Source organism: Sander vitreus, chromosome 6, assembly GCF_031162955.1.
Source record: "Sander vitreus isolate 19-12246 chromosome 6, sanVit1, whole genome shotgun sequence".
NCBI classification, from domain to species: domain Eukaryota; kingdom Metazoa; phylum Chordata; class Actinopteri; order Perciformes; family Percidae; genus Sander; species Sander vitreus.
Genome location: NC_135860.1, coordinates 18,588,401 through 18,615,446, shown reverse-complemented (window position 1 = coordinate 18,615,446; position 27,046 = coordinate 18,588,401). Strand labels below are relative to the sequence as shown.

Below are 27,046 nucleotides of genomic sequence, written 5' to 3'. Positions count from 1 at the left end.
ATAGTTTTATACCTAGCTGTCTGAGAAGAGGGATCTCTCTTAAAATGCCTGTACTGAGGGTATTTATTTTTTAGCTTGGGTTGGCTCTGACACCACTGTGACTGTAAAGCCTACTGAAGTATGCGTTTTTCTCATTTGTTCTCGTTTTTACAAACATGTAGTATAGAATTTGAACAGTTCGGCATCATACACACAAAAATAATCATTTCCAACCAGGGAACATTACAACCTTACTTATATAATAATAATAATAATAATAATAATAATAATAATAATAATACAATTTTGATATATAAAATTTAGAAAAAAAAAAAAATTCTCGGTTTTTCTAACGTCTCAGGAAGCGGAACTGACGTAATTTCTGAAAGTTCTTCCGATGACGTTTTCTGTCCAGGAAAAAAAACAATCATGGCGGACGCTGAAGCCGTAGCTCCGGTGTATTTAGCAATTAGTAACATTCCTGTTGCCTTTCACTCCGCTGACCTGAGAAATTATTTCAGTCAGTTCATAGAAAGTGGCGGGTTTCAGTGTTTTCACTACCGACATCGACCGGAGGTTCTTAGGGAGTCCGAAGTGTCCGAAAACACCGTGTGTGGTGACGGTGAAGAGGGTAGCTCCAAATCTTCGGAGAGTGACCAAGTGACAGAAAACAGCTCCGCGAAGAAGCAGCAAACGCTGAAGTCGTGCTGTTGTATCGCCTCACTTCATGCTAAAGATGCGGACAGATTCGTCAGGATGTACGCGGGGAATCACTGGATTGACTCGAAGGGGAACTGGCTGTCTAGACGTTGTGTTATTAAAAGAGTAAAGGTTTCACAAGACAAAGGTTAGTGAAACATTATATATGTGCTTCTCAAAATGTACTTGTTTTAATTTGAACTATACTATATGTCATAGTTCATATTTGAACTATGACAGGGGGACAAAGAGGTCACTCCTGGTTTGGGCACTCCATCGATTTTATAATCGCGTCATATCAGGGTCCAAAATTAACTTTTTTTTTGTCCACCAGTCAAATGGATAGTGATCGTTCAGATTTGACCAGCCACTCAATAGATTACCATTGGCATCATACTTTTTCTTGAAATCTTAAAGTGACTTGAATTAATGATTACATTAATTATCAGTGCTGCAGTTGTGTAATTTTCAATCAGGACACAAACTGATTCATAGACTAATTTCTAAGGCACAACTTTGTCTAAATGAACATTTCTCAGTTAGATAAAGAGTGTAGGAATTATGTCATCTATACCATGGCTTCTTCATGTAGGTGTTACTGCTGCTTATTACTGGAAATGTGTTTAATTGGGGTCTTTAAGTGTTATTGCAGTTTGTACATCTAATTGCTTTTTTTATTCTTTCAGATGATGGGTCATTCCCCTATAAATCAAAGTACGAGCAGCGGCACCGGGTGTCCTTAACAGAATGTTTCACAGTGGCTGACCTCAAAAGTTTATCCGAGCTGAATCCACCAGCTCTGATGCAGAATGGGAATGTGGGCACACCGGTGAAAGTGTTCCTACAGCTCATCCAATCCTGCCGACTGCCTCCGCGCCTCATCCGGAAGTTGGGCCTCACTTTCCCTAAGACCAGCTCTAATCGCCGTTACGGCAATGTACCTTTCCAGTATAAGGACAGTTGGACACTTCCAGCCACAGAGGAGACTATATTAACAGCTGCTGGACATGAAATATCAGGACCGGGCACTTTGGCTGCTCGACCCTTAGGACAGAGGCAGCTAGCTGATCACACAGAAACAACAGAGACTGATGAGCTACAGAAAGAAGAGGAGGAGGATGCACAGTCAAATGCAGATGATGTGGGTTGAAATGCATTCATATTTATTAGTATGTCAAATATAAATGCACTCGCATCTGTAGGCTGTGATATAGGGCTGGCTGAATTGTCATCGTCATCTCTTCACTGTGGTTTGACAATTATTCCTCTTGTTGGTTGTAGGATGATGACTACTGTGAGGAGTGGGAGCGCCATGAGGCTTTGCATGATGATGTAACGAGCCAGGAACGAAGCAAAGAGAGGCTGTACGAAGAGGAGATTGAGTTGAAGTGGGAGAAGGGCGGCTCAGGCCTGGTGTTCTACACTGACGCCCAGTACTGGCACAACGAAGAAGGAGGTATGTATCAAAAACGTTAATTATACAGTTTTCAACACTTAACAGAAGAAGCTCTTCATATATACCTCTTGAAGTATACAATCTTCTTCTTCTTTTTTTTTTTTTACACATGAAAAATCACATATCACCATTAGTGCTGAAACTAACGATTATTTTCATTGTCGATTAATTAGTCGATTCTTTTCTCGATTAATGGATTAGTTGTTTGGTCTATAAAATGTCCGAAAATCGTGAAAAATGTTGGATCAGTGTTTGCCAAAGCCCAAGATGACGTCCTCAAATGTCTTGTTTTATCCACAACTCAAAGATATTCAGTTTACTGTCACAGAGGAGTGAAGAATCCAGAAAATATTCACATTTAAGAAGCTGTAATCAAGAGAATTTTTACTTTATATAATCGACAAACTAATCGATTATTGATTCATCTTTGGAGCTCTCATCATCATCATCATCATCATCATCATCATCATCATCATCATCATCATAATATCTAATTGATGTTAGCCACATTAGCCAGCATGGTTATGGGAACTGAAACGATCATTTCTAGCTGGTGTTCTTTAGTTGCAATCTGACAACTTACTGTAATTGTTGTGTATTATTAAATTAAATGAAACAGCTAAATTCCACTCTACAATTATAGGCATTAAAAGACAAATGTTGATTTGAATTAGTTTTGATCTAAATTGATTCAAAGCACATTTATATGAATTTTCTTTAATCACTACTATTACTTTAAATGAAGTGTATTTGCTTGATGAAATATCGATTACATTTATGTCTCCTGTCTTTCTTTTTTAGATTTTGATGAACAAACGGCAGACGACTGGGATGTTGACATGAGTGTTTACTACGATAAAGGTATCTCAAGTTTATTTTACATCCTTGATTGACAAAGGGAACCAAACTGTGAACTATCTCTGCAGGATCAGTTTTTAACCCAACTTTTCCTCTCATAGATGGAGGTGACATGGATGCCCGTGACTATGTCCGAATGCGATATGAAAAAAGGCTGAGGGTGGGTCTTGAAGATAGATCGGGACACAGTCAGTCTATTGGCAACTTTGAGAGGTTCACAAAGGTAAGGAGGTGGCCTATCATTTGACTCCATCTTTTCTACCATAGCCTATATGAGCAAACTTCTAATGTTTTTTCTTTTTAGGGCTTTGGTCGTCGTTTGATGGAAAAGCAGGGCTGGAAGGATGGTGAAGGGTTAGGACACAGTCAGATTGGGATTCCTGACGCCCTTGAGAGTGAGGGCCAACATCCCAATTGTAAAAGAGGCTTTGGGTACGTATGAACACGAAAACGGAATCGACAAAATATAACTGCTTGCATGTTTTAGTATGCGAGTGAGTGGACACTGTTTTTAGTGCTCTCCTGATGCTAATGTATTTCTTTTCTGCAGGTATCATGGAGAGAAATTGCTCTTACATCCTGTAAAAAAGGCCAGGACAGATTTTCATATAACTACAGTGTATGATAAACCCAAAGACATCGATGGAGGTGACACCTTGCTGAGACGTCAACCAAACACTAGTATGAAGTACAGAGGCTGGCAGCCAGGTGGCAGCATTGGACCACGACGATGACTTCAATTTAAATGTTTCTTATTCATAGATTTTTTTTTACTCACATATTTGTCTCACTGTGTTATTAAAACATTTTCAAACCTTTTTTTCCCACTTGTGCTGACTTGGTCTTTTTATATGATTATGTAATATCTCAAATTGCTGACTCACTATCACACAAAAAATGGTCTTCCTATGTTAAAGCAATGCATATTTGTATGGGACTCTATGGAATGTATTAATGACGTAACGTAAGATGAAATACTATATAAAGTACTATCACAGAGATTAGTGTAGTACTCATAGAAATAAAATTCTATTTCGATGGTAGTGCCCCGTCAAATGAAAAACACGCTTTTATTTTGACATCTCGGTAACGTTACCCGGATGTAATTTAGAGTAGCTTTAGCAAATTAGCTAGAAACTATTGTACGCATGCAAACATAACCGCGGCAGACGGTAATTATTCACCAATACTTATTACATTTACAAATAAAAGTCCACAATGTCGTAATAGAAAATGTAGCTAACTCAATTAGACGTCCTGTATGGTTACAGATACACTTTTAATTGACTAGCGACAGTTAAGTTGTTTTTATTAACTTAACGTTACCCGAGTGTATTGATCACTAACGTTGTGTTTATGACGTTGTACTTATCTACTCCTGCCTAATTAACTATTGAGGTTTTGCTGTAGTAGTAAATGAATTGTTGAAAAGGCTGAACCTGCCCCCATCCTCTTACATGCCAATATCTGACACTGACTGACTAATGTGACCCTGCCAGGTATCAACCTGGATGCTGATGTGGCCCCTCTGACATCCTGGTCCCATCTAATCAGCTCTCCAGTCCCCGCGGCACTGAAACCATGTCCAGCCAGATGGGAGTAACGCCCTCCCTGCGCTTCGGCCAGGTGGTCATTGGACCCCCAGGCTCAGGAAAAACCACTTACTGTCAAGGAATGCAGGAGTTCCTTACTCGCATGGGGCGCAAGGTGGTCGTCGTGAACATGGACCCTGCCAACGAACAACTACCGTATTCCTGTGCGGTGGATATTTCAGAGCTGGTCACTCTGGACGATGTCATGGAGGGTTTGAAGCTTGGGCCCAACGGTGGGCTCCTCTACTGTATGGAGTATGTTGAAGCAAATCTGGACTGGTTAGAAAACAAGCTGAAACAGCACAGTGACTGTTATTTCTTGTTTGACTGTCCTGGACAAGTGGAGCTCTACACCCACCAAAGTTCAGTAAAGAATATATTCTCACAGCTGGCCAAGTGGAATTTCAGGGTGAGCTTGTTAAACATTCAGGGATGGGAATGATGTTATGTCCCCTGAGCCTTGATGCTTTGTCTATTCAGTCATCATGTATGTACACTGTTAACATAATGTAGATCTCATGACACTATGACTGAGTGTTTCTCGCTTCTTTAAGCTCACAGCAGTGCACCTTGTGGACTCTCACTACTGCGCTGACCCAGCCAAGTTCATCTCTGTGCTGTGTACCTCCCTGTCCACCATGCTGCACGTGGAGCTTCCACATGTCAACATCCTCTCCAAGATGGACTTGATTGAGCAGTATGGCAAACTGGGTAAGTTAAGAGCTGTTGGCTTTACCTCAAACAAAACAAATGATACCCCAGTCAAAACAATATTACACACAAAGACAGAGGATTTTGACTTCTATTTCTCAGGAATACACTGTATAACTTATTCAGAAATTGATTTATGTATGTATTTTACTCGTAATTGAATTTACCATGAAAAAAAAATAACATTTTATTCCTGTGTATTCTTGTACAGCCTTCAACCTTGACTTCTACACAGAAGTCATGGACCTGACCTATCTTCTCGATCATCTGGCTGCAGACCCCTTTTTTAAAAAATTCCACCGTCTAAATGTAAAGTTGGCAGAGGTCATACAAGATTACAGCCTCGTCTCCTTTGTGCCTCTCAATGTACAGGTATCACTATTTGCGGTTTTTAAATCATTTCTTGTTACATATTTCAAAGGATGACCCTCATTTTATAGTGACGGTGGTACATGCCAGCCAGTAGGACCTAATGTTGCTATAATGAAACTGAAATATGCTTCAGTAAAATAAAGGGGAATCACTGGTTTCCTAAAAAGGGATTAGGTGGCTTAAGCTAATATGGAGGCCACATGTACATGGCTGTCATCAATCTTCTGCATTTAAATGAATATAATTAATGAAATATAATTCATAGAAGTTGTATGGTGCACCAGTAGTTATTTCAGGAATGTAATATAACATATTTTCACTAACAGCTCAGGTTGTGTGCATGCTCTGCGGCTATTTTGTAACACCGAAAACTCTATCTGACCAGGCTTTGGGTGTTGTTGCTGCAGGAAAGTTAACACAGAGCTACTGTATATTGCACTTAGCTACACACAAAGCTCACTTAAAAAATAAATAAATAAATAGGTTATTGCTCAGTGAATACCAAATGTCAAGTCTGCTTTGAGCTTAATCCAAAATCAAACTTGGCATATATACAGAAATGAAGCCTTGAAGGCTCAGTTTCTGTGTGGCACAGAATAACTGACTGAAAGATTATAAGTGCTTTTTCAGAGCAAGACATTTTTACATATAAAGACTAGAGATTAACTATGTTTTGACTGAAAGCAATTTTGACACCAAATATTAATTTGTCTCATGGTATATATATTTATTTTCTGTGGAATGATGTGAGGCCACAGAGATGTTGAGTGGACAGCATAATAAGAATTCCTTCATTTTATTCTTGTATATGGGTCGTGAAAGGCTTTAGTACCCACAAAACATCCATACTGAGTAGAACTGGCCCAAACATGTTAAAATCCAACATTAACTGTGCAAAAATGGCATATTTCATTGTTCCAACAGGTAAATCATAAATCATTTTTAGCATTTGAAATCGAGCACTGGATCAATTTTCTGCAGATGGATTGGACTGTTAAAAGGGAATAGGCTGTCTGCACACTATATTAGTTCCCTGGCATTATTTTTTCATGGAGACTGATGTGATCCTGTGTGTACGGAGACAGGAGTCTAGACCACTGTGCCATTACTGCATATGGGACTAGTCATTTCTACATGTTGCGGATTGGCGCTCTTGTCTCCATCATGGTGAAAGCGCAGCCTTGATGCATGTCGGTGTTTTCTACCCTGTTCACATTAAACAGCCACTGGTTACCATAGTTACCAATGGTACTTAAACACAGCAAATTTAAAAGGCACAAAACACTTTTAAACCCTGAGAAGGACATCGAGTAAGTTTGGGATTTGATGGCTTTGCATGTCTAGCTTATCTCGAAATACTAAACCTTGATAACCTCCAAGGCTGAACAGGCTGCACTGCCACATTTCCAAGAGAGTTTCAAAATCTTTGTGAGTCTGCCTGTATGTTGCTCATGCAATAGATCTGCCCGGTAGGAAAAAATAAGTAGGAAAAGAGAATGAGGACATATGAAACAAATCAAATCTAACACTGACTTGTGATGTGATTTTATGCCTGATTCAGATCAGAAACCAGAAATACAATTACCTTTTAAACAGCACGTTATCAGGGTTTCAGTGAGAGTTTTTTTCAGCAAATATTTTGCAACTATGTGGTTTTGAGTGAATTTCTATAGAGGAAACCACCTGATCTCAAATGCTTCTCTTTTCTGTGTCCAGGACAGAGAGAGCATGATTCAGGTCTTACGAGCAGTGGACAAAGCCAACGGCTACTGCTTTGGAGACCTAGAGGAGAGGAATCTGCAGGCCATGATGTCAGCTGCTGTGGGGGCAGACTTCCAGTTTGACTCGTATCCTTTTTCTAGTCACGATAGTGACTAACTGTGACTCATCTGGTTTGAAATCTTACCTTAAGATTTACGGGAGGTGGCTGATGACTGAATACCCTGGTGTTTATAATGACTTTGGATGAATTATGTAACCTGAATCTTACAATATACATTTTAAAGTATGTTTATTTTTACATGTTTTCCTTAACAGTACTCCAGTACTCTTGGAGTGCAAGAGCGGTATGTTGAAACCAGTGGAAAGACTGTGGAGGAGGAAATGCTGGATCTGTAAATTGAAAAGCCCAAATAACAGGACAAAACTGGTTGCCTTTTTAGCATCACTATACCAGGGGAGTCTTGGCAACATCCATCTCACTTGGCCTGAATTCTGAGCCTCTCTACAAACGCAGTGGAGAGATAGGAACTACATTTGGGCGCTGAAGATGCTTCAAGGTTGCACCACACCTCATAAAAATCACGATGAGGACGACTGAAGGGAGTAAATGCAGAGCTTTTCTTCAGTCGTCGTTGTGAGTGGTGTGATTTATTGTATTTTTCCACAAGGAAATCTTCAATAAATGCCAATACATTTTCTTAAAATGTATCACATGTAAGGGCCCTCATTTAGGTTTTGTTTTGTTAGATGTTGATTGTTCCATATTTTTGTGAACACTCAGGTAAAATGTCCATGGGCAAATCATATTCATACTGAAACAATAAAGTAACTGCAGTTAATATAAACATTGTGGTGTGTCTTCTACGGGAAAGAATTAACTGAAAATAAAAGACTCATGTTGGTACTCCCTGCTGCTTATTTGAGATTATTGGTGCATAAATTAAGTCACTAAAGAGTGTCCTGTGTTTTAATTGGAGAAGTGTGGCAAAGACTATACAGAAGACTTGGACTTTCCTCACGTGTACCCTCCTGCCAATGTGCATATCGTATATGAGTGAGGAGTACGTCTGACAAGAACATACAGAGAACAGACAGCGTATTTCCCATGAAATGCAGTGGAATATAATGGAACCTGACAATCGGCAGTCCCTTTAGAAATGCAAATGCATTTTTGAGTGTGTGTGTGTGTGTGTGTGTGTGTGTGTGTGTGTGTGTGTGTGTGTGTGTGTGTGCGCGCGCGCAGTGGATGGATAAATATTAACACGAGCAATACATATTTTATGGTTATAGAACACATTGTAATATTCTTATCCGTCGGTCAAATAGACCAATTTGATTTCTAAGTTTTAAGAAGTATTTGGGTGTCTGAACAAATAATATAATACTATGTATAGTATAGATGATACTGCTATGTTTTTATTATTATGACAGAATACATTTCCAGAGCTTTCTGTTAAGTACAAATGGGTATTGTGCAACATGCTGGGTAAAATCCAATAAATCTATAGAAATCATGGGATACTTAGTAATAACATAACTGCATAATGTCCATGAAGCAATTTTTAACAACGACGAGGTGAATCAAAAACATCGCCAACACATCAGAAGTAGTTATGACTTTGACCAAAAGCGAGTCCTTGTATGTTAAGCCTTTTGTCCAGCAGATGGCACATGAGCTTGCAAATCCTCCTCCCAGATCCACAAAGCTCTGCTCCAACTTTTCCCCACAGCCAGAGCAGAAAAATTAAGTCAGGCGGGGAGAGGAAGCTACATTAAATCTGTTTCTGCACAACTGGCCCTGTGTCTGGTCTCTCGGATGGAAGACCCTCTGTCTTTCTAAAAGCAACTAAAACTCTCTTTTTTAACTCGAAGGAGATTACTTTCCCCACCCCTGCTGTTGTACTATTTCATTACTGTAAAACCCAGTTTAAAACCCAACATCCGCATTACAAATGTATACATCCAACATTAAAACTTAAAAGTCTAGACAGCCCTCATACACACATATTCAACACGAGGCTTCGTATGAGTGCATGTGCTTCTCATGCATCGTTGTACTCAGTCTAAAATAAAATGTGATCCACTTTGCGAGCTCGCACTGATGTGGGAAATCACATTAACCCTATGTGGTATGATGTGGCTGTGGAATTATATGTGCCTGCAATGCACTCTGCTCTCCGTGCATTAGGGGGGTGTGTCAGGCAGAATGTTAAATTGTGTTCCGATGTTTGTACATGTGATCAAGTATGCCTTTTCACTGGTACTTCCTGCCGCCCCCCCTCCCCATAAGCCCCCTAGAGGTAGATGTATGTGTGTGTGTGTGTGTGTGTGTGTGAGAGAGAGAGAGAGAGAGAGAGAGAGTGTGTGTGTGTGTGTGTGTGTGTGTGTGTGTGTGTGTGTGTGTGTGTGCACGCATGTGTGTGTCGAGAGAAAAGAAACCGAAAGGCAACCTCGTCCTACACCCTATACACCCACAATCTGAATTTTAATCAATACCTATTAAACGCCTCGTAAACCTAAACATACATTTTCATTTCATTCTTTTAAGTAAAAAAAAACAACTCCCTTATCCTAGCACATACACTTCTCATTACCACCTCTTCTCAATGCCGTGTGCACACACCCTGTGCGTTTTGTTTATGCCAAAAATGTCTGCTTCATTTGACCAAGGAGAGGAGGGGGACACATGCTCCATTTTTCTAATTGTTGGGAGACTTTGAAACTGTTCATGCATCCTCTGTCTGGTAGATAAGGTTTGGGGTTTTTTTTCTGTACGGCGCAGGGTGAGAGAGAGAGCTGGAGCCTGTGTGTGTGTGTGTGTACCCATCCCCCCACACTCAGCAGAGGAGTGTTTCTGCTGGAGTGAGAGACAGACAGAGAGGAGAGGGGGTGGTAGAGGACAGCAGAGCAGGCAGGCAGGCAGGGGAGGGAATAAGAGGGAATGTGCATTGGTAGTCTCGTTTGCTGCAAGGCTTCCTCCTTCTACTCTGGAAAAACCTGTGTGTTGCCTTTGCTTGCCTAAATACCACTTAGAAACACTGGTGGGAATTAACTAAAAACAACTGTGTCCAAAGGCAGATTTCTGAGCTGAATGTATAAATATGACTATTACTACTCCTTTTTTTTCCCAAGTAAGTGTGAATGTGTGCAAGCTAGGCTAAATGTACTAGTTTCTGTATATCTTACAGTGTGTGCAGTACAGCTCACTCACATCTGTGCAAGCACACATGTACTTGAAAAATTATATATTTCATGAATTAATTAGTTCCCCCCAGCACTGATCACTCATGAAATTCACCATGCATATGAATATGTTTTGTAATACATAACCTCATCGTCGGTTGTTTAAAACTATATAGTTCTTATATGTTGGTAACACAATATTAGTGAGTTGTGTGGACATTAGACTTTCATCACTCTTCATGTGGAGAAAATATTCCATCTATGGGAGGAAAAGACAATGTGACCGTAAGAAAAAGTCCAGTCCTCATTGGGGTTTCCAGTCCATGTTTTGCAGCCATCTGTGCGGCTCAGTAAAATGGCTGTATCTAGCGGAGCCTCGTGTTGGTTGGGTTTGCTCCCTGCCTCTACCCGGGCTCAGTAACACAACTCCCACAACAATTTCTGTCGCTTTTTAACGCATTGTATGGAGCTTCCATCATATTTCTTACCCATTTACGGAACCGGAACCGGGATGGCAGCCGGATTCGGTCCGGTATAAGGGGTGGGAATGAATCGGCACAAGGATAAATGGTTATAAACAATTATTTATATTCAATGCTAGCTTTTGATTGTGACTGACTCGCCGAGAGAGGGAGAGAGAGGTGGGGGGGTATATCATGGCCGCTCAGGTCGCCAGCGCCGCCACTCTTAACACTAGCCCGCCTTCCGAACTCAAAAAACCGGATCGAGACAACAAGGAGGAGTCGGTACCGGGGGAGAAGCAGTTAGACAAAAAGCAGCCGGGCTTGGATAGCGGATCGCCGGGCCGGGGAGATCTGCAGGACGGGGCCGACGGTGGAAATGCAGGGGGAGGAGGGGAACCTGAGATGAAGAACGGGAATGGGAACCCGCCCAGGGCTAACAATAATAACCAGAATGACTCTGTCGGACCGGAGGGAAATAACCATCCTGGGTTGGTGCATCACCACGGCACGGCGTTTCCTCCACCTTCGTACGGATATAGTCAGCACTACGGTCGGGCCCCTTTTCATCAACATGGCGGACAACAAAGCCCTGGCATGGCAGCTGCTGCGGGTCCGGTCGTGCAGTCGAGCAACATGATGGACCCATATCAACCTAATTCACACGAGCATGGCTTTTCAAACCACCAGTTTAACAATTACAACCCATTCCCGAACAGGACTCCATATCCCGGCCAAGCATACGCCATGAACTCCCCTCGCAGTACCCAGGCGCCGACAGCTGGGGGGCAGCCAGCTAACGTTAAGCAGCAGCCACCAGCAGGAGGACCCACGGCGATGGCTGGATCTTACAGTAACCAGAGATATAATATTGGAAACCCACAACCTACATCCACACCGACACTCAACAAGCTCCTAACCTCCCCCAGCGCAACGCGGGGTTATCCAAACTACCCGTCTAACGACTACAGTAGCCAAGAAGGAGCTAATAAGGGACCAGCAGACATGGGCAGTAGCGGTCTGTATGGAGGGAGCAATCCGGGTTGGCAACAAAGAAGCCATCACCCGTCGCCTATGAGCCCGGGAAGTGCCGGGCAGCCGCTAGTTAGAAACCAGGTAAAGTCACATTATTACAGGCACATGATGTGGGCTTTAGCACGTCTCCTTCCCTCCTCCTAGCTAGTTCACAACGTAGCAGGCCAGCCATTGTCTGCTACTAGTTCGCAAAGACTCTAAAATGGCTGCCTCTCATGTGTTTTTTCCTTTACACTAGGTCGTTAAGTAATTGTTGTTTTTAATATATCGATAAAGGTTTGTATCAATACAAGAGTGCCGCTTGAAGAAAATATAAGTTGTTGAAACGATGTAAGGACGTTGAGAGAGCCAAGAAGGCCCGACTTTGAAAAGGGGCGAAAATGCTCACCGAAGAGCAGCGGCTCGTTTTTTCTCTGATAGCTTCTCTACGCGTATTATACTTTGAATTTACTATGTATTATGTTATAAAGGTGTCTAATTATGCGGGTTTGTATAGAGTAACTTGTTCACACACACATTAGTTTGTGATAGTTGCTTATACAGTCACGTTTAATGTTTTTCTGCCCGATAAGCTGTAATTTTGTGGCTACGACGGAAGGAATGTGTTGCATGCCGAATCAGCCTTTCACGGTTAGTTAAATGGCTCGTGTAGGTTCAGTTAAAATCACTTACAATGTCATGTAAGATGTCAGGGCAGGATGTACATTTATTACATTTTGATTATATATTTATTACATGAATTTCCCTGTGCTGAAAAGCTACTGGGCTTCCCATGCATGTTGTCTGTAAACAGTCAGCTCAGCCATGAATGAGTGACTGCAGATTGCAGTTTGCACTGGGATTTGAATTGTGGAGGTAAAATCCTGCTGTCAAAGCCAGGAGATAGTTGGTCTTTGGTTGACATGCTAGCTGAAATCTGATTGGCTCCTCATCCCATGCTCATGTCCATTTCTAATTACATGTGCTGCAAGGCAACAGTTGCTGATAAGAACACGCAGCATTTATTCATTACAGGGTCACCAGAGGTATTGCTGTTTCACTCCTCTTCTCTGCTCCACTTTCAACAAAACGTGTAGTGTTGGAGCAATTGGGACATGGATAATATATGGTTTTATATTTTTGATTTGATCTTTTGGCAAATATTTCCATAAATGAGGAAAAAAAACCGTATTAGCTGTTAGTTCTAACATGCATGCAGCATGGTTTATCATCAAAGAACCAGTCCTGTCCTATACTTTGTAGCTTGATTGCTAGTTTATGAACATGTATGTAACTGCACCCTGCATTATTGTGTGATAGGTAGAGTGTCTGTGTTTACCTTTTATCTATCATTACGGTTTTCTTGTTTTTTGATTTACATACCACCTTATTTGTAATCTTTGGTGTTACCTACATAAATTATTACCTGATAAACATCTCTGTATTATAACTCATAAGACAGTAGCGAAAGGCAAATGACCCCTGCCTGTGAGGATGTGTGTGTGTGTGTGTGTGTGTGTGTGTTGCTGCTGTATCTGGCATGCTACAGAAGTTTGACTGTGTGACTGCAAAGAAATCCCCAATCCTCCCCCCAAGCCAATCAGAAGGCAGTCCACCATCTCTCACTGGCCAAGGGAGTTTCCTCTCTGTCTTATGCAGATTAGCCATGTGCTGCTCTTATTTATTTCACTTCATTATCTTGGTTCTGCAAAATGTCACATAAGGCATTTTGCATGCTATTTGTAAATGGCCATTGTTAAGCCGAGGACACTCTTCTCAGCAAAGTTCAAATGTGGGAATTCACTTCATGTAATGGAAGGTGATACTTTCAGTTTTCTAGTGGATAATCTTTCGTTGAAATGGTCTTAAAATTCCCAACCTTTGAATGCTAAATATTTTTGGTGGAGGTGATATATTAATTGGATCCTGTTGTGCATTTTTTTTTCACTCTCTCCTGCTGTTGTGAAGGTAGTACTTCATTCATTTCTGGTGTCATACATCCAGAGCCAAACTGCCTTCTCTGGGGGGGAAAAACTACTTGGACCAGGCTCAAAACAGGAGCACAGCTGGGATATGTTTAAGATTGGGCAGCCTGCCCTCCATTTGAAAGTAGATATATATAGCTCTGTTGACTTCCGAAACTATGGCAAACTGAGGTGAAAAAAAAATCAGGGTAATGACCGTGGGAAATAAGGTGAAAAAAGCACAATTTCTTCATTCATCAAAGTTTTGTTTTTACACTTTTAGTTCTGCGAAAGTTGCACATTGCAGAAAGGTATTTTATGGACACACTGTGATGGTCAATTAACCTATGCAGTTTCGTTGTTGACTTAATGTATTTTCTTGTGTTCTTACCATGCCCAGCCACCTGGTCCTATTGACCCAATGGCAAAAATGAGAGGTCAACCATACGGAGCAGGCAGTCCATACAATCAGCAGGCGCCGCAGGGACCTCCCACAGGTCCACAACAGGGATCCGGTTACCCTGGCCAGGGTTATGGCCCTCCAGGTCCTCAGCGATTCCCAGTAGGAATGCAAGGACGTACCCCTGGAAGCATGGGTAGCATGTCGTATGGTCCACAGGTATTTCACATGATTTATCTTATTCAGAAATAAGTCCTCAGCGTCTTCATTCTCTCAGTATCATTGCTTTTTCCCCAGTCGTTTTTCAAGTCTTATGTGTTTGTGTACTCTGTGTAGATGGGATCTTATGGACAGCAGGGACCAGGAGGATATGGCTCTCAGGGCCAGGCACCATATTACAGCCAGCCTGGCCAGGCTCCTCACCCAAGCCAGCAGCAAACCCCCTACTCCCAGCCCCCATCAGTGCAACCGGGTGGCCAGACACCTTACCCAGGGCAAACCCACCCTCCGCCGACGTCTGCTCCACACAACCAGGGAGCACAACCCTATCAACAGCCCCACATGCCCCCACAGTCCCAGGGGCAACTGCCAGGCCCATCCCAAGGGCCTCCACAGTCTCAGCCCCCTTATTCCCAAACCTCAGCCCCACAATCTGGCCAGTCTCTCTACGCCCAACAGCAGGGTACTCCCAATCAGGCCCCACAGCCGCCAAGTTCCCAGGAACCCGCTGGACCACAGGGCCAGTCCAACTACCCAGGATCCACACAGGGGCCTCAGCAGCCCCCCTCGCAGCAACAGCAGGCACAGCCTCCACAGCAGCCACCGGGACACAGCCAACACCCACAGGGCCAGCCTGCAGCATACCCGCAGAACCCCCAGCAGCCGCAACAGCAGCAAGCACAACAGTCACCTTATCAGCGCTTTCCTCCTCCACAACAGCAGGTACCACCCTCGGTCTAGGATCGTAGTCTTCATACTTAATTATCTTACTGTGTTCACATGCATGCTTTCCTCTAACTCTTGCAGTATACATAAGCTTGTGTTCTGATGTCTTTAAGGAGGTATCCCAGGACTCATTTCAATCCAGCGCCCCTCCATCCACCCAGCCTAAAACTGGCCCAGAGGACAGTCAAGGCCGCCCCTCCAGCCTTCCGGTCAGTTTTGCTTTTCATCCTCGTGTAAGCGGGCTAGTTTCTATTTGTGTCTTGTAGTTTTTATTACACAGGACATATTAATTTGACTACTTATACCTATAAATATATGACAACATGAGGCTTATTACATTTAAAATTCCTGCATGTTGGTGTTGCTGTGCTTTCCGTCCCTTGATGATTTTAGACTTTGTGTGCTTCTGCTGCGCGTTAGTGGTTGTTGAGTGTAAATGGGTAAATCTAAGATGAATACAAGTGAGCTTGTTTGTGTATTGAAATCACATGGCAAGGCTGCTGCTACATGCTGACTCAGCTCGCATCCTACTAACCTCGGTAACCATGACAACCCCTGGCACTAATGTTATCTTTTCCTTTGAAAAAGATAAATAAGGACAAGGGCCTCTAGGTGTGTGTGTGTGCCTGGCGTAGCTAAACAGAAGGAATTGCAACATGCTAATACTACAGTCAGCGTATGAAATAAACATTACAGTACTATAAAAACGCATGCTTCATCTGTTAAAAAAAAAATAAAAGACTGTCAAAATGGACAAGAGCTGAAACTTCTGAAGTTGTAAATTGTAATTTTCACTTTTTCTTTAATATACAATGTTTTTTGACTCTACTTCTGCTTTTCCTGTACGCGTTTTCAGGACCTGTCAGGGTCCATCGATGACCTGCCTACAGGTGCAGAGGGTGCCCTGAGTCCCGGTGTGAGCACGTCAGGTGTGTCGAGCAGCCAGGGTGAGCAGAGTAACCAGGCTCAGTCGCCCTTCTCTCCTCACACGTCTCCCCACCTGCCAGGCATCCGAGGGCCTTCACCTTCGCCAGCTGGCTCCCCTGCCAGCGCTAGCACACCCCGCACAGGACCGCTGTCGCCCGCCAACATGCCAGGTAGGCTGATCCCTCACACACTGAAATGAGACATATGATCAGTAGCACAATTTTGACAACCTTTGTGTTGATTTTGCATTACAAGAGACAAATGCACCTCATAGCAACCTAAATTCTATCATTACATTCTCAAATTCTGTCTACATATTTGATGGAGAGCACTTACAAGAACATTTTTAAGTGTCTTTTAAGTTAGAAGAACATAGTTCTGCACACTGTGACGATAGCATGCACTCTCTTCTTTTTAAAACTTTTTTTGAAGCTATAATACCAATACCATATTTGTGTTGCTTGGTTTTCTTATTGGCGTAACTACGTTTCTCAAATGGTATCTTGCAAAGGGTTGATATTGTGACATGCTTTCATGTCATGCGTTTATGTCCACCCATAAAATTGATACACTTTTTAAAAAAAAACCTTTTTAGGCCAAATACATCTTTAGAACATAAATACTACTTAACTTCATACTCAAAATGGTGCCTGGCAAGGAGCTAATGGGATACACATTATTTATTTAGAATTGGAAATCAGTGTTTTTCCTCAATTGGAATAACCATGGTAGCTACATTATAACACCAATGGCTTAATTAACTTAAATACTATTGTTTAGTGACCCAGATGCCTCCCAGGCCATCAAGTGTGCAGTCAGATGGGAGTCTACACCCTGCAATGAGCCAGTCTCCTATGGCCCAGGACAGAGGTATGCTGCAGTCTAAACGCGAAGTGGTCATGGATTAATATGTCAAGAGTTTTTGCCGTAGCATCGGTGTCTGAGCACTGTCTCCTTCCTCTGCCCTCTTGCAGGGTTTATGCAGAGAAACCCTCAGATGCCTTATGGCTCCCCCCAGTCAGCCTCTGCACTGTCGCCACGCCAGTCTTCAGGGGGACAGATGCATCCTGGGATGGGTCCATATCAGCAGAACAACTCCATGGGTGGCTATGGACAGCAGGGAGGACAATATGGCCCCCAAGGTGTGAACTTTCAAATTGCCTCTTGATGGTTATACTTGAAGAAAGAGCTTTATGTAGTTTGGAAATTCTGTCCTGTTGTTGTAAAAAGATCAATTGTAAAATGGCCTTTTAGAGGTGGAATTTGTAAGGCTTAAGTTGTCATTTCTAAAGGTTTTCCACTTAATTTTTTATCTATTCATGAAGTTTTCTCATGCATTTCCCATTAGACAAACCTATGGAATATATCTCCCCTGCCTCATAGGAATACCATGCTATCGTTGGTCCCTCCCTCTGACTCTGTTGCAGCTATTTATAGCTGTGAGGCAGAGAGTCAGCTGACGTAACAGAGCCTCCTGTCAGTAGAGCTGAGACTGTGACGAAGGCTTGTTGCTCAGGGTGCATAGCTCTCTCTGCTAGCACACTGTAGGGAAAAAAAGTCTGCCTCACACAGCTCTTAAGGAAAATACTCTGTCATAGCTATAACACTTTAATTTTAATGTTGAACACAAATAAACTTCTCAGCGATTTTTATTTAATTATTTTTTTACAGACCAGTATACAAAAACGGCCAAGGGATTTCTTTACCCGATTATGTTTTGTTATAATGTCATCCTTAGGTTATCCCCGTCAACCGGGCTATGGCAACATGCCCAACGCAAACTACACTGGGCCAGGCATAGGTCCAATGAACTCCATGGCAGGACAGGGTGCGGGGCCGCCATATTCTGGCATGCCCCCAGGAAGGATGCCTCCTAATCAAATGGGGGCACGTCCCTACGGCCCCAATATGGGTCCAAATATGGGGCCCAACATGGGTCCAAACATCCCTCCCAACATGGGCAACATGCCACCCCAGGTAGGCTCAGGAATGTGTCCTCCTCCAGGCATGAACAGAAAGCCCCAGGACCCCGTAGCCATGCAGCACCCTGCCACCAACTCCATGCACAACAGGTTGGTTTATGATCGATACTCAAGTGCCGACCTTTATTTCCTTCACACAAGACTTCCGATTGTCTTCTCACTTATGCTTAAATATGAGGTACCTGTACCATACTTTGTCACTTTTATGAATACGAGATGCTCATTTATTTTCCGTTCTGTCCAGGATGCCTGGTTACCCCAACATGTCTCCAGGCATGATAGGCTCCGGCCCACCCTATGGCCCTCCCATGAACAACATGCCTGGAATGATGAACACTCAAGGTGGATCACCTTTTCCTATGGGGCCAAACATGGCCAATAACTCAAGTGGTAAGTTGTAGGGATGACTGCGCCTATTATTCTCTTTTTGGTGGCAATTTTAACAGCTAATTGCAATACCCATCATTGTGTCTAGGGATGGCCCCCAGTCCAGAGGTGAACAATAAGATGAATAACAAAGTAGATGGGAGTGGAACGCCCAAGCCAGAGCCCAAATCTAAGGTAACCTGTCTAGTACATATTGTAACAACAGTACTTTTGAAATACTTTGAAAGTCAAAGGTCTTCTGTTCGTGCATCTGTAAAAGTTGTACTCTGTTTTTAAAAAATGTTTTTATTTTTCTTGCACGATACAGAAGTCCAACTCTTCCACCACAACCAATGAAAAGATAACCCGTCTGTATGAGTTAGGACCAGAGCCGGACAGGAAGATGTGGGTGGACCGTTATTTGGCCTTCATTGAAGAGAAAGCCATGGGCATGACCAACCTGCCCGCTGTAGGACGCAAACCCCTCGACCTCTTCCGTCTGTATATGTCAGTCAAAGAGATCGGAAGCATGGCACAGGTTAATGTGGCATTTATGTACAGTATAATAATAAAATGAGTTCATTTATTGCCTGCCCCCAATTGTAATCTCTATTCTAAGTATTTCTTCTTTGTGCGTCTCCCAGGTGAGTAAGAATAAGAAATGGCGTGATCTGGCCACTTCCCTGAATGTGGGCACATCCAGCAGTGCTGCCAGTTCTTTGAAGAAACAGTACATCCAGTGTCTGTATGCCTTTGAGTGCAAAATTGAGCGTGGTGAGGACCCTCCTCCTGAGATTTTTACAGACAACAAAAAGAACCAAGCTGCTAAGGTCCAGCCACCCTCTCCAGGTTAGAGCCGTAGTCAAGCCATTTTTTCAACTGAACATGTGTTCCAGTGCAGTTCCAATTCAGTAACCCACGTTCATGCACTTTAAAACCAACCAACATACATAACTTGCAGTGTTTGAGTGTCATTAAAGTCATGTACCATGTCTGTCTGCTCCTCTCTTATTTCGAACTGAAGCGTCCCTCTGCTCCACAGCTGGGTCAGGCTCTCTGCAGGGTCCTCAGACACCCCAGTCCACCAGCAGCTCCATGGCTGAAGGGGGGGACCTGAAACCTCCCACCCCAGCCTCCACTCCTCATACCCAGATGCCTCCCATGCCACCGGGGTCCAGGTGACTCTTGTTAAACACCTCTGACCTTTGGCCATTTGATTCTAGGCTGTAAAATATATTTTGATTGGAGAAACTAATTTATTTTTCTTTTCTTCTGTCCCTCCCACTTATCTCCTTATTTCCCCTCCCCTTCACCCCTGCTTCTCTCTAGGAGCAGCGTTAACCTGCAGGACCCCTTCTCTGAAGGAAGTGACCCTGCTTTCCCCAGGAAGAACATGACGCCCAACTCTGCCTATCAGGCTGGCATGAACACACCAGACATGCAAGGGCGCATGGGCACCTACGAACCCAACAAGGACCCCTTTGGTAACATGCGGAAAGGTGGGCACACTGAATGGACAAGAGCTGAATGGATCATGTTATTCTAAAAACTAATGTACTTACGTAATTACCCGTTCAGTTAATCCGGTTTTTAATGGGCTTTAATTCTGAATGCATTTCCAGTCGGGGAGCACTTTCTACCTGCTAACCAGGGCCCAAACAGCGGGGTGGGTGACCAACAGCAGCAGCAACCGCCACAGCAGCAGCAACCGCAGCAGCCTCCGTTTAACAGAGGACCGCCTGGGGCCATGGGCACGATGCCAATGGGGCCCAGACAGCAGTTTCCCTATGGACCAGGCTACGACAGGAGGTAAGAATCATTGAATGGAAGATGGCATTTTTCAAGGTCATTGAACATTGCTGAAAATAACCAGCAGCTATTTTTATGTTCAGTCACACCACATCAAAGTTCCTGTGCAGGTCAGGAAAAGTATCTCTAAGGCTGAATTTGTTTATTTTAATGTCAAGAAATCCATTCAGGCTCTTACACATTCAACTGTGCTTTGAGTGGATGATGTACTGTCAGGGATGGACAAGATTATTTTAATGGAAACCACAACCAAATACTAACTTCAAATTCAGTCAAGCACATCTGAAAAATTTTGCGATTTTTGTGAAGAAAAGATGAGGCTGGACTGTGCATCACGTTGCTTTCATGTCTCTGCCCATCCTGTGAGTCCACATTACTCAATATTGTTTGTATTGTTCTATTATTCATTTATTATTCATTTTACTTTGTAATGTTGCTCACTGACATGAGGGCACCGATGTCTTTGTGATAGAAGTGTCATGTGCTGAATTTGTGCTGCTCTGAATTATAAATCGCAACCAAAGTATTTAGATTGTTGTTGTGATCGTAACCGTGTTTGTTTTTTTATTTTTTTGAGCTTCTAACATAATTTGTATTCTGTGTGTAGCAAAATATGCAGAGAAAAACACTTACCATGTGTATTGTTCTTCTTCTCAGGTCGGAGCAAGGAATGGGCCCAGAGGGCAACATGGGATCCGGTGCTCCTCAGCCAAACCCTATGATACCTGCCAATGCCGACACTGGGATGTATTCGCCAAATCGCTTCCCACCACAGCAGCCACGGTCAGTGCACTTATTTGCGAAGCTTCTTGGTTTTAAAGCTACTGTCAATGGAAACTACTAAATATTCATATAAAAGAGACACATTGCTTTCAGGTCAGTTCTTCAGTGGTGTCAAAAGACAACCATTTCATCCTGTTGTACAATGATGTTGGACACAATGTATTTTAACATTATTTTGATATTATCTTGACAAATTAACATTAATTAATTCACATTAGAATTTTGTCTCTTTGAATCTTCACAGCTCTTTGGTTTGGGCTTGTTGTATGTGATGTGAGCACAGTTTCGTTGATTTGAAATGTGTGAATCCCTTTTTTAAATTTTCTGGTGTTATTTACCAACTAGTAAGCAGTATTTATATTCAGCATTTACATTTTGCCTTTATATTTAATAATGTTATAGATTGAACAAAAAGTAATTTGTGATGTCTTGATCACAAATTCAAAACTGAGCCAAAATGTTGACTGTGTCTAGGACAGTGGGCCATGACTTAATCCAGTGAGTTAATACGTGCATAATATTTTCATGATCGAACTGAGGATGCATAATGTTTGCAGGCATGATTCCTATGGTAATCAGTATCCTGGACAGGGAACGCCCCCTACAGGCTCCTACCCCAATCAGCAGCCTGGAATGTACCCACAACAACAACAGGTCATTGATCCATCTGCACTACACTAACTATTCTCAGTACACTTTTTTTTTTTTTTTTTTGGGATTTAGTGTGTATTTTTGTCTTTGAGTGAGCTGCTATCATATATTAGATTTTGTTTTGAAGAGGCAGCTGTTTTGAACCCATGTTTTGAACTGAAATGGTGTGAAATAATTCTCTCTCTCTCTCTCTGAACTTTTTGATGTGTAGAGTTACAAGCGTCCTGTGGAAGGGGGTTATCCTCCATCAAAACGCCATGAGACGGAGTACAGCGGGCCCTTCCATGGTGGACAGCAACCACCACCGCAGCAACAGCCAGGAGGTACCTCTGCACCCTCTTCAGGACAGCAGGAGTACAATCAGTACAGCGGCAGTGGACCCTACCCCGGCTCTGATCGCCGTCCACCTGGCCCAGGCAATCAGTTTCCCTTTCCCTTTGGTCGTGAACGTATGCCGGTAGCGACGGGGCCCAACGCTCAGCCCAACATGCCCCCTCAGATGATGCAGTCAGGTCCTGAGGGACCTCAGGGAGGTATGTGGCAGGGACCGCGAGACTTGAACTATCAGAACTACCCCAGCCGGCAAGGTGGCCCTGGGGGCCCACCCCAGGGATCCGGCTACCCTGGCATGAACCGCTCAGAGGAGATGATGTCATCAGAACAGCGCATGAATCATGATGGACAGTGGGGGGGTCAGATGGGCCCGCGGCAGCCTCCTTATGGTCCAGCAGGGCCTGGCCAACCTATGCCTCGTTCAGTACAGCCCAACTACCAGCCCCTTCAGGGTGTGCAGAACCACATTCCACAGGTGTCCAGCCCGGCCTCTATGCCCCGCCCCATGGATAGCAGGACATCACCTAGTAAATCTCCCTATATGCACGGAGTAATGAAGATGCAGAAGGCTGGCCCTCCAGTGCCTGCGTCTCACATAGTGCCACCTCCAGTGCAGTCGCCTCTAATAAGGCGAGACATGCCTTTTCCCCCGGGCTCTATAGAAGCTTCACATCCTGTCCTGAAACCACGTCGGAGACTCACAGTGAAAGATATCGGTATGACTAAAGATTATGAATATTGAACTTCTTTATTATTGACAGCACTGCCTAATGCTGCTTAGTCCAGCTATATTGTTCTCAATTGTTTCTTACAGTGTACCAATTGTGTTTTTCATCTTGGCTTTTTAGGAACCCCCGAGGCCTGGAGAGTTATGATGTCATTAAAGTCTGGTTTATTGGCTGAGAGTACGTGGGCCTTAGATACCATCAACATTCTCCTGTATGATGACAACAGTATTTCCACCTTTGATCTCAACACGGTGAGACTTAACACTGAGCCCTTAATGATGGTTTATAACTGCACTCTATGCGTAGTGATCATGTTTAATATGTTCTATATCTATGTTCTTTCTTCAGTTGCCTGGCCTACTAGAGTTGGTGGTTGAGTATTTCAGACGCTGCCTCATTGAAATCTTTGGTATTCTTCGGGAGTATGAGGTGGGAGATCCTGGCCAGAGGACACTACTTGATCCTGATGCCTTGAAACAACACTGGGACAGCGCAGAAGAAGAGGAACAACGGGCTGAGGACATGGAACAAGAGGAAGGAGATGATGATGAAGAAGAGGAGGAACGAGAAACGGAGGGGCCAGCTCGTGTGAAGGAGGAGGAGGAGGAGCAGGAGCAGTGCTCTGAGTCTCGGGGTCGAGAGGAGAAAACAGAAGATGAGGAGAGGAAGAGCAAGGGTTCTTCATCTGAACAGACGGGCTCATCGCAATCCTTAGCTGCCAATGAGAGACCCAAACAGGCCAGCAAGTTTGACAAGTTTCCTCTAAAGGTGGTACGAAAGAGAGATCCATTTGCGACTGGCAAATCAAATAATCACGGCAAACTGCAAGAGTTTGACAGTGGGTTACTTCATTGGAGCGCTGGAGGCGGAGACTCAACAGACCACATCCAGACTCACTTTGAACCACGCAAAGACTTCTTGGAACCACGAGAACGAGTATCTGTGCCCTCAAATTTGCTGAAGCAACGAGTCCTAGAAGTGTCACTGGAAAATTGTTTGCCAGCTGAGGAAGAGAAAAGGAAGAATGAAGATGAAGAAGAAAGGCCAAAGGAGACATCTTCCTCAGAGAAGGCCAGCTCCTCACTCAGCAGTGAGGAGGAGAGGAAAACAGATTCTGAGACAAAGACAGTTGAGAAAGTTGCTAAAAGTCACCAGGAGAATAATAGACCTATTCCTTTCCCCGGCAGTGTTTTAACCCAGCAGGCACAGCAGACTGGCACCATCCTGGAGGATGAGCCTCACAGTAAAGACGAGGGGCCGCTCGTTGCACTGGCTAACTGGCAGGATTCCTTAGCCCGCCGCTGCATTTGTGTCTCCAATATAATCCGCAGCCTCTCCTTTGTGCCAGGCAATGACCACGAGATGTCCAAACATCCAGGGCTACTGCTGCTACTGGGACGCCTGATCCTGCTCCACCACAGGCACCCTGAGCGCAAACAAGCTCCGCTCACCTACGAGAAAGATGAGGACTCGGACGAGGGAATGGGCCAAAGGGATGAATGGTGGTGGGATTGCTTGGAGCTCCTGAGGGAGAACACACTGGTCACTTTGGCGAACATCTCAGGCCAACTGGACCTCTCCATTTACCCAGAGAGCATCTGCTTGCCTCTGTTGGATGGTCTTCTCCACTGGGCTGTCTGCCCATCAGCAGAGGCCCAGGACCCCTTCCCCACCCTCGGCCCCCACAGTGCTTTGTCACCTCAGAGACTGGTCCTGGAGACGCTAAGCAAGCTAAGCATTCAAGATAACAATGTGGACCTCATCTTGGCCACTCCGCCATTCAGTCGGTTGGAGAAGCTATATGGGAACCTTGTGCGGCTAATCGGAGACAGGAAGGTTGCTGTCTGCAGGGAGATGGCCGTGGTCCTACTGGCCAACCTGGCCCAGGGTGATACTGTGGCAGCCAGAGCAATCGCTGTTCAGAAAGGCAGTGTGGGCAACCTGCTGGGCTTCCTAGAGGATAGTCTGGCTGCCACACAGCTTCAGCAGAGCCAGAGCTCTCTACTACACTTACAGGGGATGCACTTCGAGCCCACAAGCCCGGACATGATGCGGCGAGCTGCCCGGGCTCTGCACGCCTTAGCCAAGGTGGAGGAGAACCACTCAGAGTTCACACTACAAGAGTCCCGACTCCTCGACCTTTCAGTGTCTCCCCTAATGAACTCGCTGGTTTCTCATGTTATCTGTGATGTACTCTTTTTGATTGGCCAGTCATGACAGCTGTAGGGAGCCGTGGCTCCACTTTTTGGGGGTTTTATCCCTAATCCCCTCTTCCCTGGAAACCTGGCTTGTGTGTGTAACAGGGCAAGGAAAGTTCAAGTGACTGTCTTTAATTTATGAAAATCCTTCGGACTCCATTCTCTGAGCCCTCCCCAGGCCGTCCTTGCTCGAGGAGGGTCATCACTGAGTTGTGGTGGATTACAAACCAGAGAGAGGCCCACAAAGTGACACTACTTGCAACATGAATGGCAACTGGATGACACAGAGCAGAGCACCACGGTTGGGAGACTGTTCTGCACTTGGGGGGGGGAAAGTACTTTTTAATAAAGATAAATAAATGAATAAATAAATAAATAGCTGAAAAACAAAAACTGTAACCAAAGTTGCTGTCTCGTTTACAGTGAGTTTGGGAGACACAGTGTGCCCTAGCTCTCCCCTCGAGGGCACAATGAGTCTGTAACTGGTTGACGTTCAGAGGTGAAGCAGACTGACAAGTGGCCTACTGGTTATAGTTGCTGTAGTTGGATTTTCACCAGTCAGCCCGACAGTAGACTAAGTGCTGTCAATAGACACCTTCACCGGGGAGGCCTGTGCAGTGTGCAGTAGATTGTAGGACATTTTCTGTACCGTACTGCTCTTGAGTGTAAGCATTCTGTAACACACGGTTCACACAGAAGCAGAAGATGCAGCTCTTTAGAGTTTTGAGGTCATTTTAGTTTGGTGTTAAACAAAATGGCTTTCTTCCCCAAAGTATCAAGAACCTACAACACCCTTACCTCCTCTTATCCCTTGATTGTATGAATACCCTTATGAAAAGAAATCGCCTCTTAGGACTGGTTTTCAACTTCAAATACAGCTTTGCTGTGGTGTATATATATAATGTTGTACATTACACTTCCTTTCTCTGTGTGTCTCTGTCTGTGTCACTATTCTCACACTTGTTCTTGGTGAGGGATTGAGGCTGACATATGAGTTTGGTCTGTGACCTCCAGTCCCCGCTGATTTAGACCCACGCCTCTGGTCTCTCCACAGCTCCGTAGTACAGCAGACACGACTCAAACCTGTTATATCCTGGTACAACAAAATAAACTAGATGAAGTACACATTTGACAATTTTTCTTCAGTCATGGATTCTGCATATTTGTATTTCAGACTATGTAGCTAAGACAACATGTAAATTCCTCCCTTTCCCTTTTTTGGCTCAATGAATATCATTTATTCAGTATGAAATCTTTATACTATATGTTCCACGTGGTAAGAATAAATGTACATTAAATCTTCGTAAGCTGTTTGATGGTTTTGTTCTTTTGGATTAGTGACCTCTTCTGGACAAACAATTCAAACTAATGTGCAAATTCACACAATTGGGTTCAAAAGAATTTCTGAAATACACGCTTCTTCACCTCAGTGCTCAGGAAACTTGTAGGAAACATGGTCTTAATTGGTTGACTCAACTGTTGACATGGAAATGCATTAGCTATATTACTGTTTAGAGTCGAACACTATATGATATAAAGCCTGAAGGAGGGGACAACACACAGGCTGTCCCTGAATGAACTTAATATTTATCCAAACCGCATTATGCTAGATTAAATCTCAACATTTTAGCTTATACCTTCATCAGGAGCCAAACTGGGTAAAAAAAACACTATACATCAGATATCAGAGGAACAAGAAAATCACTAGTATACGCACATTTTATGTGCGTACTTAAAAGGCATGTGTAAAAAGAGTTGCCATACATTCAAGCCAATCTAACTTATTACACTAAAAAGACAGGAAACAATCTTACATGTTTTGAATGAAGGATAACCTACTTGCACCACTTAAAACAGTCCATTAAGCGGTTTCGCGCCCCGCCTGCTGGAGAGAATAAATATTTCACTCTTCA

General features: G+C 43.6%; 3 protein-coding genes across 7 annotated transcripts; all 3 read left to right on the top strand.

Annotated features, from left to right (window-relative positions):
- The first annotated feature begins 396 nt into the window (after positions 1-396).
- gpatch3 (G patch domain containing 3) lies at positions 397-3,810 on the top strand. The gene is made up of 7 exons (XM_078253326.1): positions 397-826; positions 1,365-1,819; positions 1,960-2,134; positions 2,936-2,995; positions 3,094-3,215; positions 3,297-3,424; positions 3,543-3,810. The coding sequence occupies exons 1-7, from the start codon at positions 409-411 to the stop codon at positions 3,724-3,726; spliced, it is 1,542 nt and encodes a 513-aa protein (XP_078109452.1). The 5' UTR covers positions 397-408; the 3' UTR covers positions 3,727-3,810.
- A 253-nt stretch (positions 3,811-4,063) lies between these two features.
- gpn2 (GPN-loop GTPase 2) lies at positions 4,064-8,293 on the top strand. Its single transcript, XM_078253325.1, has 6 exons — positions 4,064-4,164; positions 4,492-4,993; positions 5,139-5,295; positions 5,507-5,667; positions 7,384-7,514; positions 7,713-8,293. Exons 2-6 carry the CDS (start codon positions 4,574-4,576, stop codon positions 7,783-7,785), a joined length of 942 nt encoding a protein of 313 aa, XP_078109451.1. The 5' UTR covers positions 4,064-4,164; positions 4,492-4,573; the 3' UTR covers positions 7,786-8,293.
- A 2,666-nt stretch (positions 8,294-10,959) lies between these two features.
- arid1aa (AT-rich interaction domain 1Aa) lies at positions 10,960-26,435 on the top strand. 5 transcript variants are annotated; one of them, XM_078253324.1, is made up of 20 exons: positions 10,960-12,149; positions 14,412-14,630; positions 14,748-15,353; positions 15,470-15,565; positions 16,213-16,453; positions 17,064-17,153; positions 17,258-17,425; positions 18,022-18,355; positions 18,510-18,655; positions 18,741-18,826; positions 18,960-19,169; positions 19,276-19,480; positions 19,674-19,809; positions 19,961-20,130; positions 20,254-20,440; positions 21,098-21,223; positions 21,781-21,877; positions 22,086-22,923; positions 23,056-23,186; positions 23,284-26,435. In XM_078253324.1, the coding sequence occupies exons 1-20, from the start codon at positions 11,229-11,231 to the stop codon at positions 25,150-25,152; spliced, it is 6,876 nt and encodes a 2,291-aa protein (XP_078109450.1). In that variant the 5' UTR covers positions 10,960-11,228; the 3' UTR covers positions 25,153-26,435. The 5 variants fall into 5 exon arrangements, with proteins under 5 accessions (XP_078109450.1, XP_078109448.1, XP_078109446.1 ...); XM_078253322.1 differs by having other exon boundaries at positions 15,470-15,589; XM_078253320.1 differs by having other exon boundaries at positions 15,470-15,589; positions 19,656-19,809; positions 19,967-20,130.
- The last annotated feature ends 611 nt before the right edge of the window (positions 26,436-27,046 follow it).

Coding starts and splice junctions, on each gene's coding strand:
- gpatch3 (XM_078253326.1), top strand. CDS start 409: ATGGCGGACGCTGAAGCCGTAGCTCCGGTGTATTTAGCAATTAGTAAC. Junction 1,820..1,959: donor CACAGTCAAATGCAGATGAT/GTGGGTTGAAAT, acceptor TGTTGGTTGTAG/GATGATGACTACTGTGAGGA. Junction 2,135..2,935: donor CTGGCACAACGAAGAAGGAG/GTATGTATCAAA, acceptor TTTCTTTTTTAG/ATTTTGATGAACAAACGGCA.
- arid1aa (XM_078253319.1), top strand. CDS start 11,229: ATGGCCGCTCAGGTCGCCAGCGCCGCCACTCTTAACACTAGCCCGCCT. Junction 14,631..14,747: donor GCATGTCGTATGGTCCACAG/GTATTTCACATG, acceptor TACTCTGTGTAG/ATGGGATCTTATGGACAGCA. Junction 15,590..16,212: donor GTTTTGCTTTTCATCCTCGT/GTAAGCGGGCTA, acceptor ACGCGTTTTCAG/GACCTGTCAGGGTCCATCGA.
- gpn2 (XM_078253325.1), top strand. CDS start 4,574: ATGTCCAGCCAGATGGGAGTAACGCCCTCCCTGCGCTTCGGCCAGGTG. Junction 5,668..7,383: donor TTGTGCCTCTCAATGTACAG/GTATCACTATTT, acceptor TTCTGTGTCCAG/GACAGAGAGAGCATGATTCA. Junction 7,515..7,712: donor GCAGACTTCCAGTTTGACTC/GTATCCTTTTTC, acceptor ACAGTACTCCAG/TACTCTTGGAGTGCAAGAGC.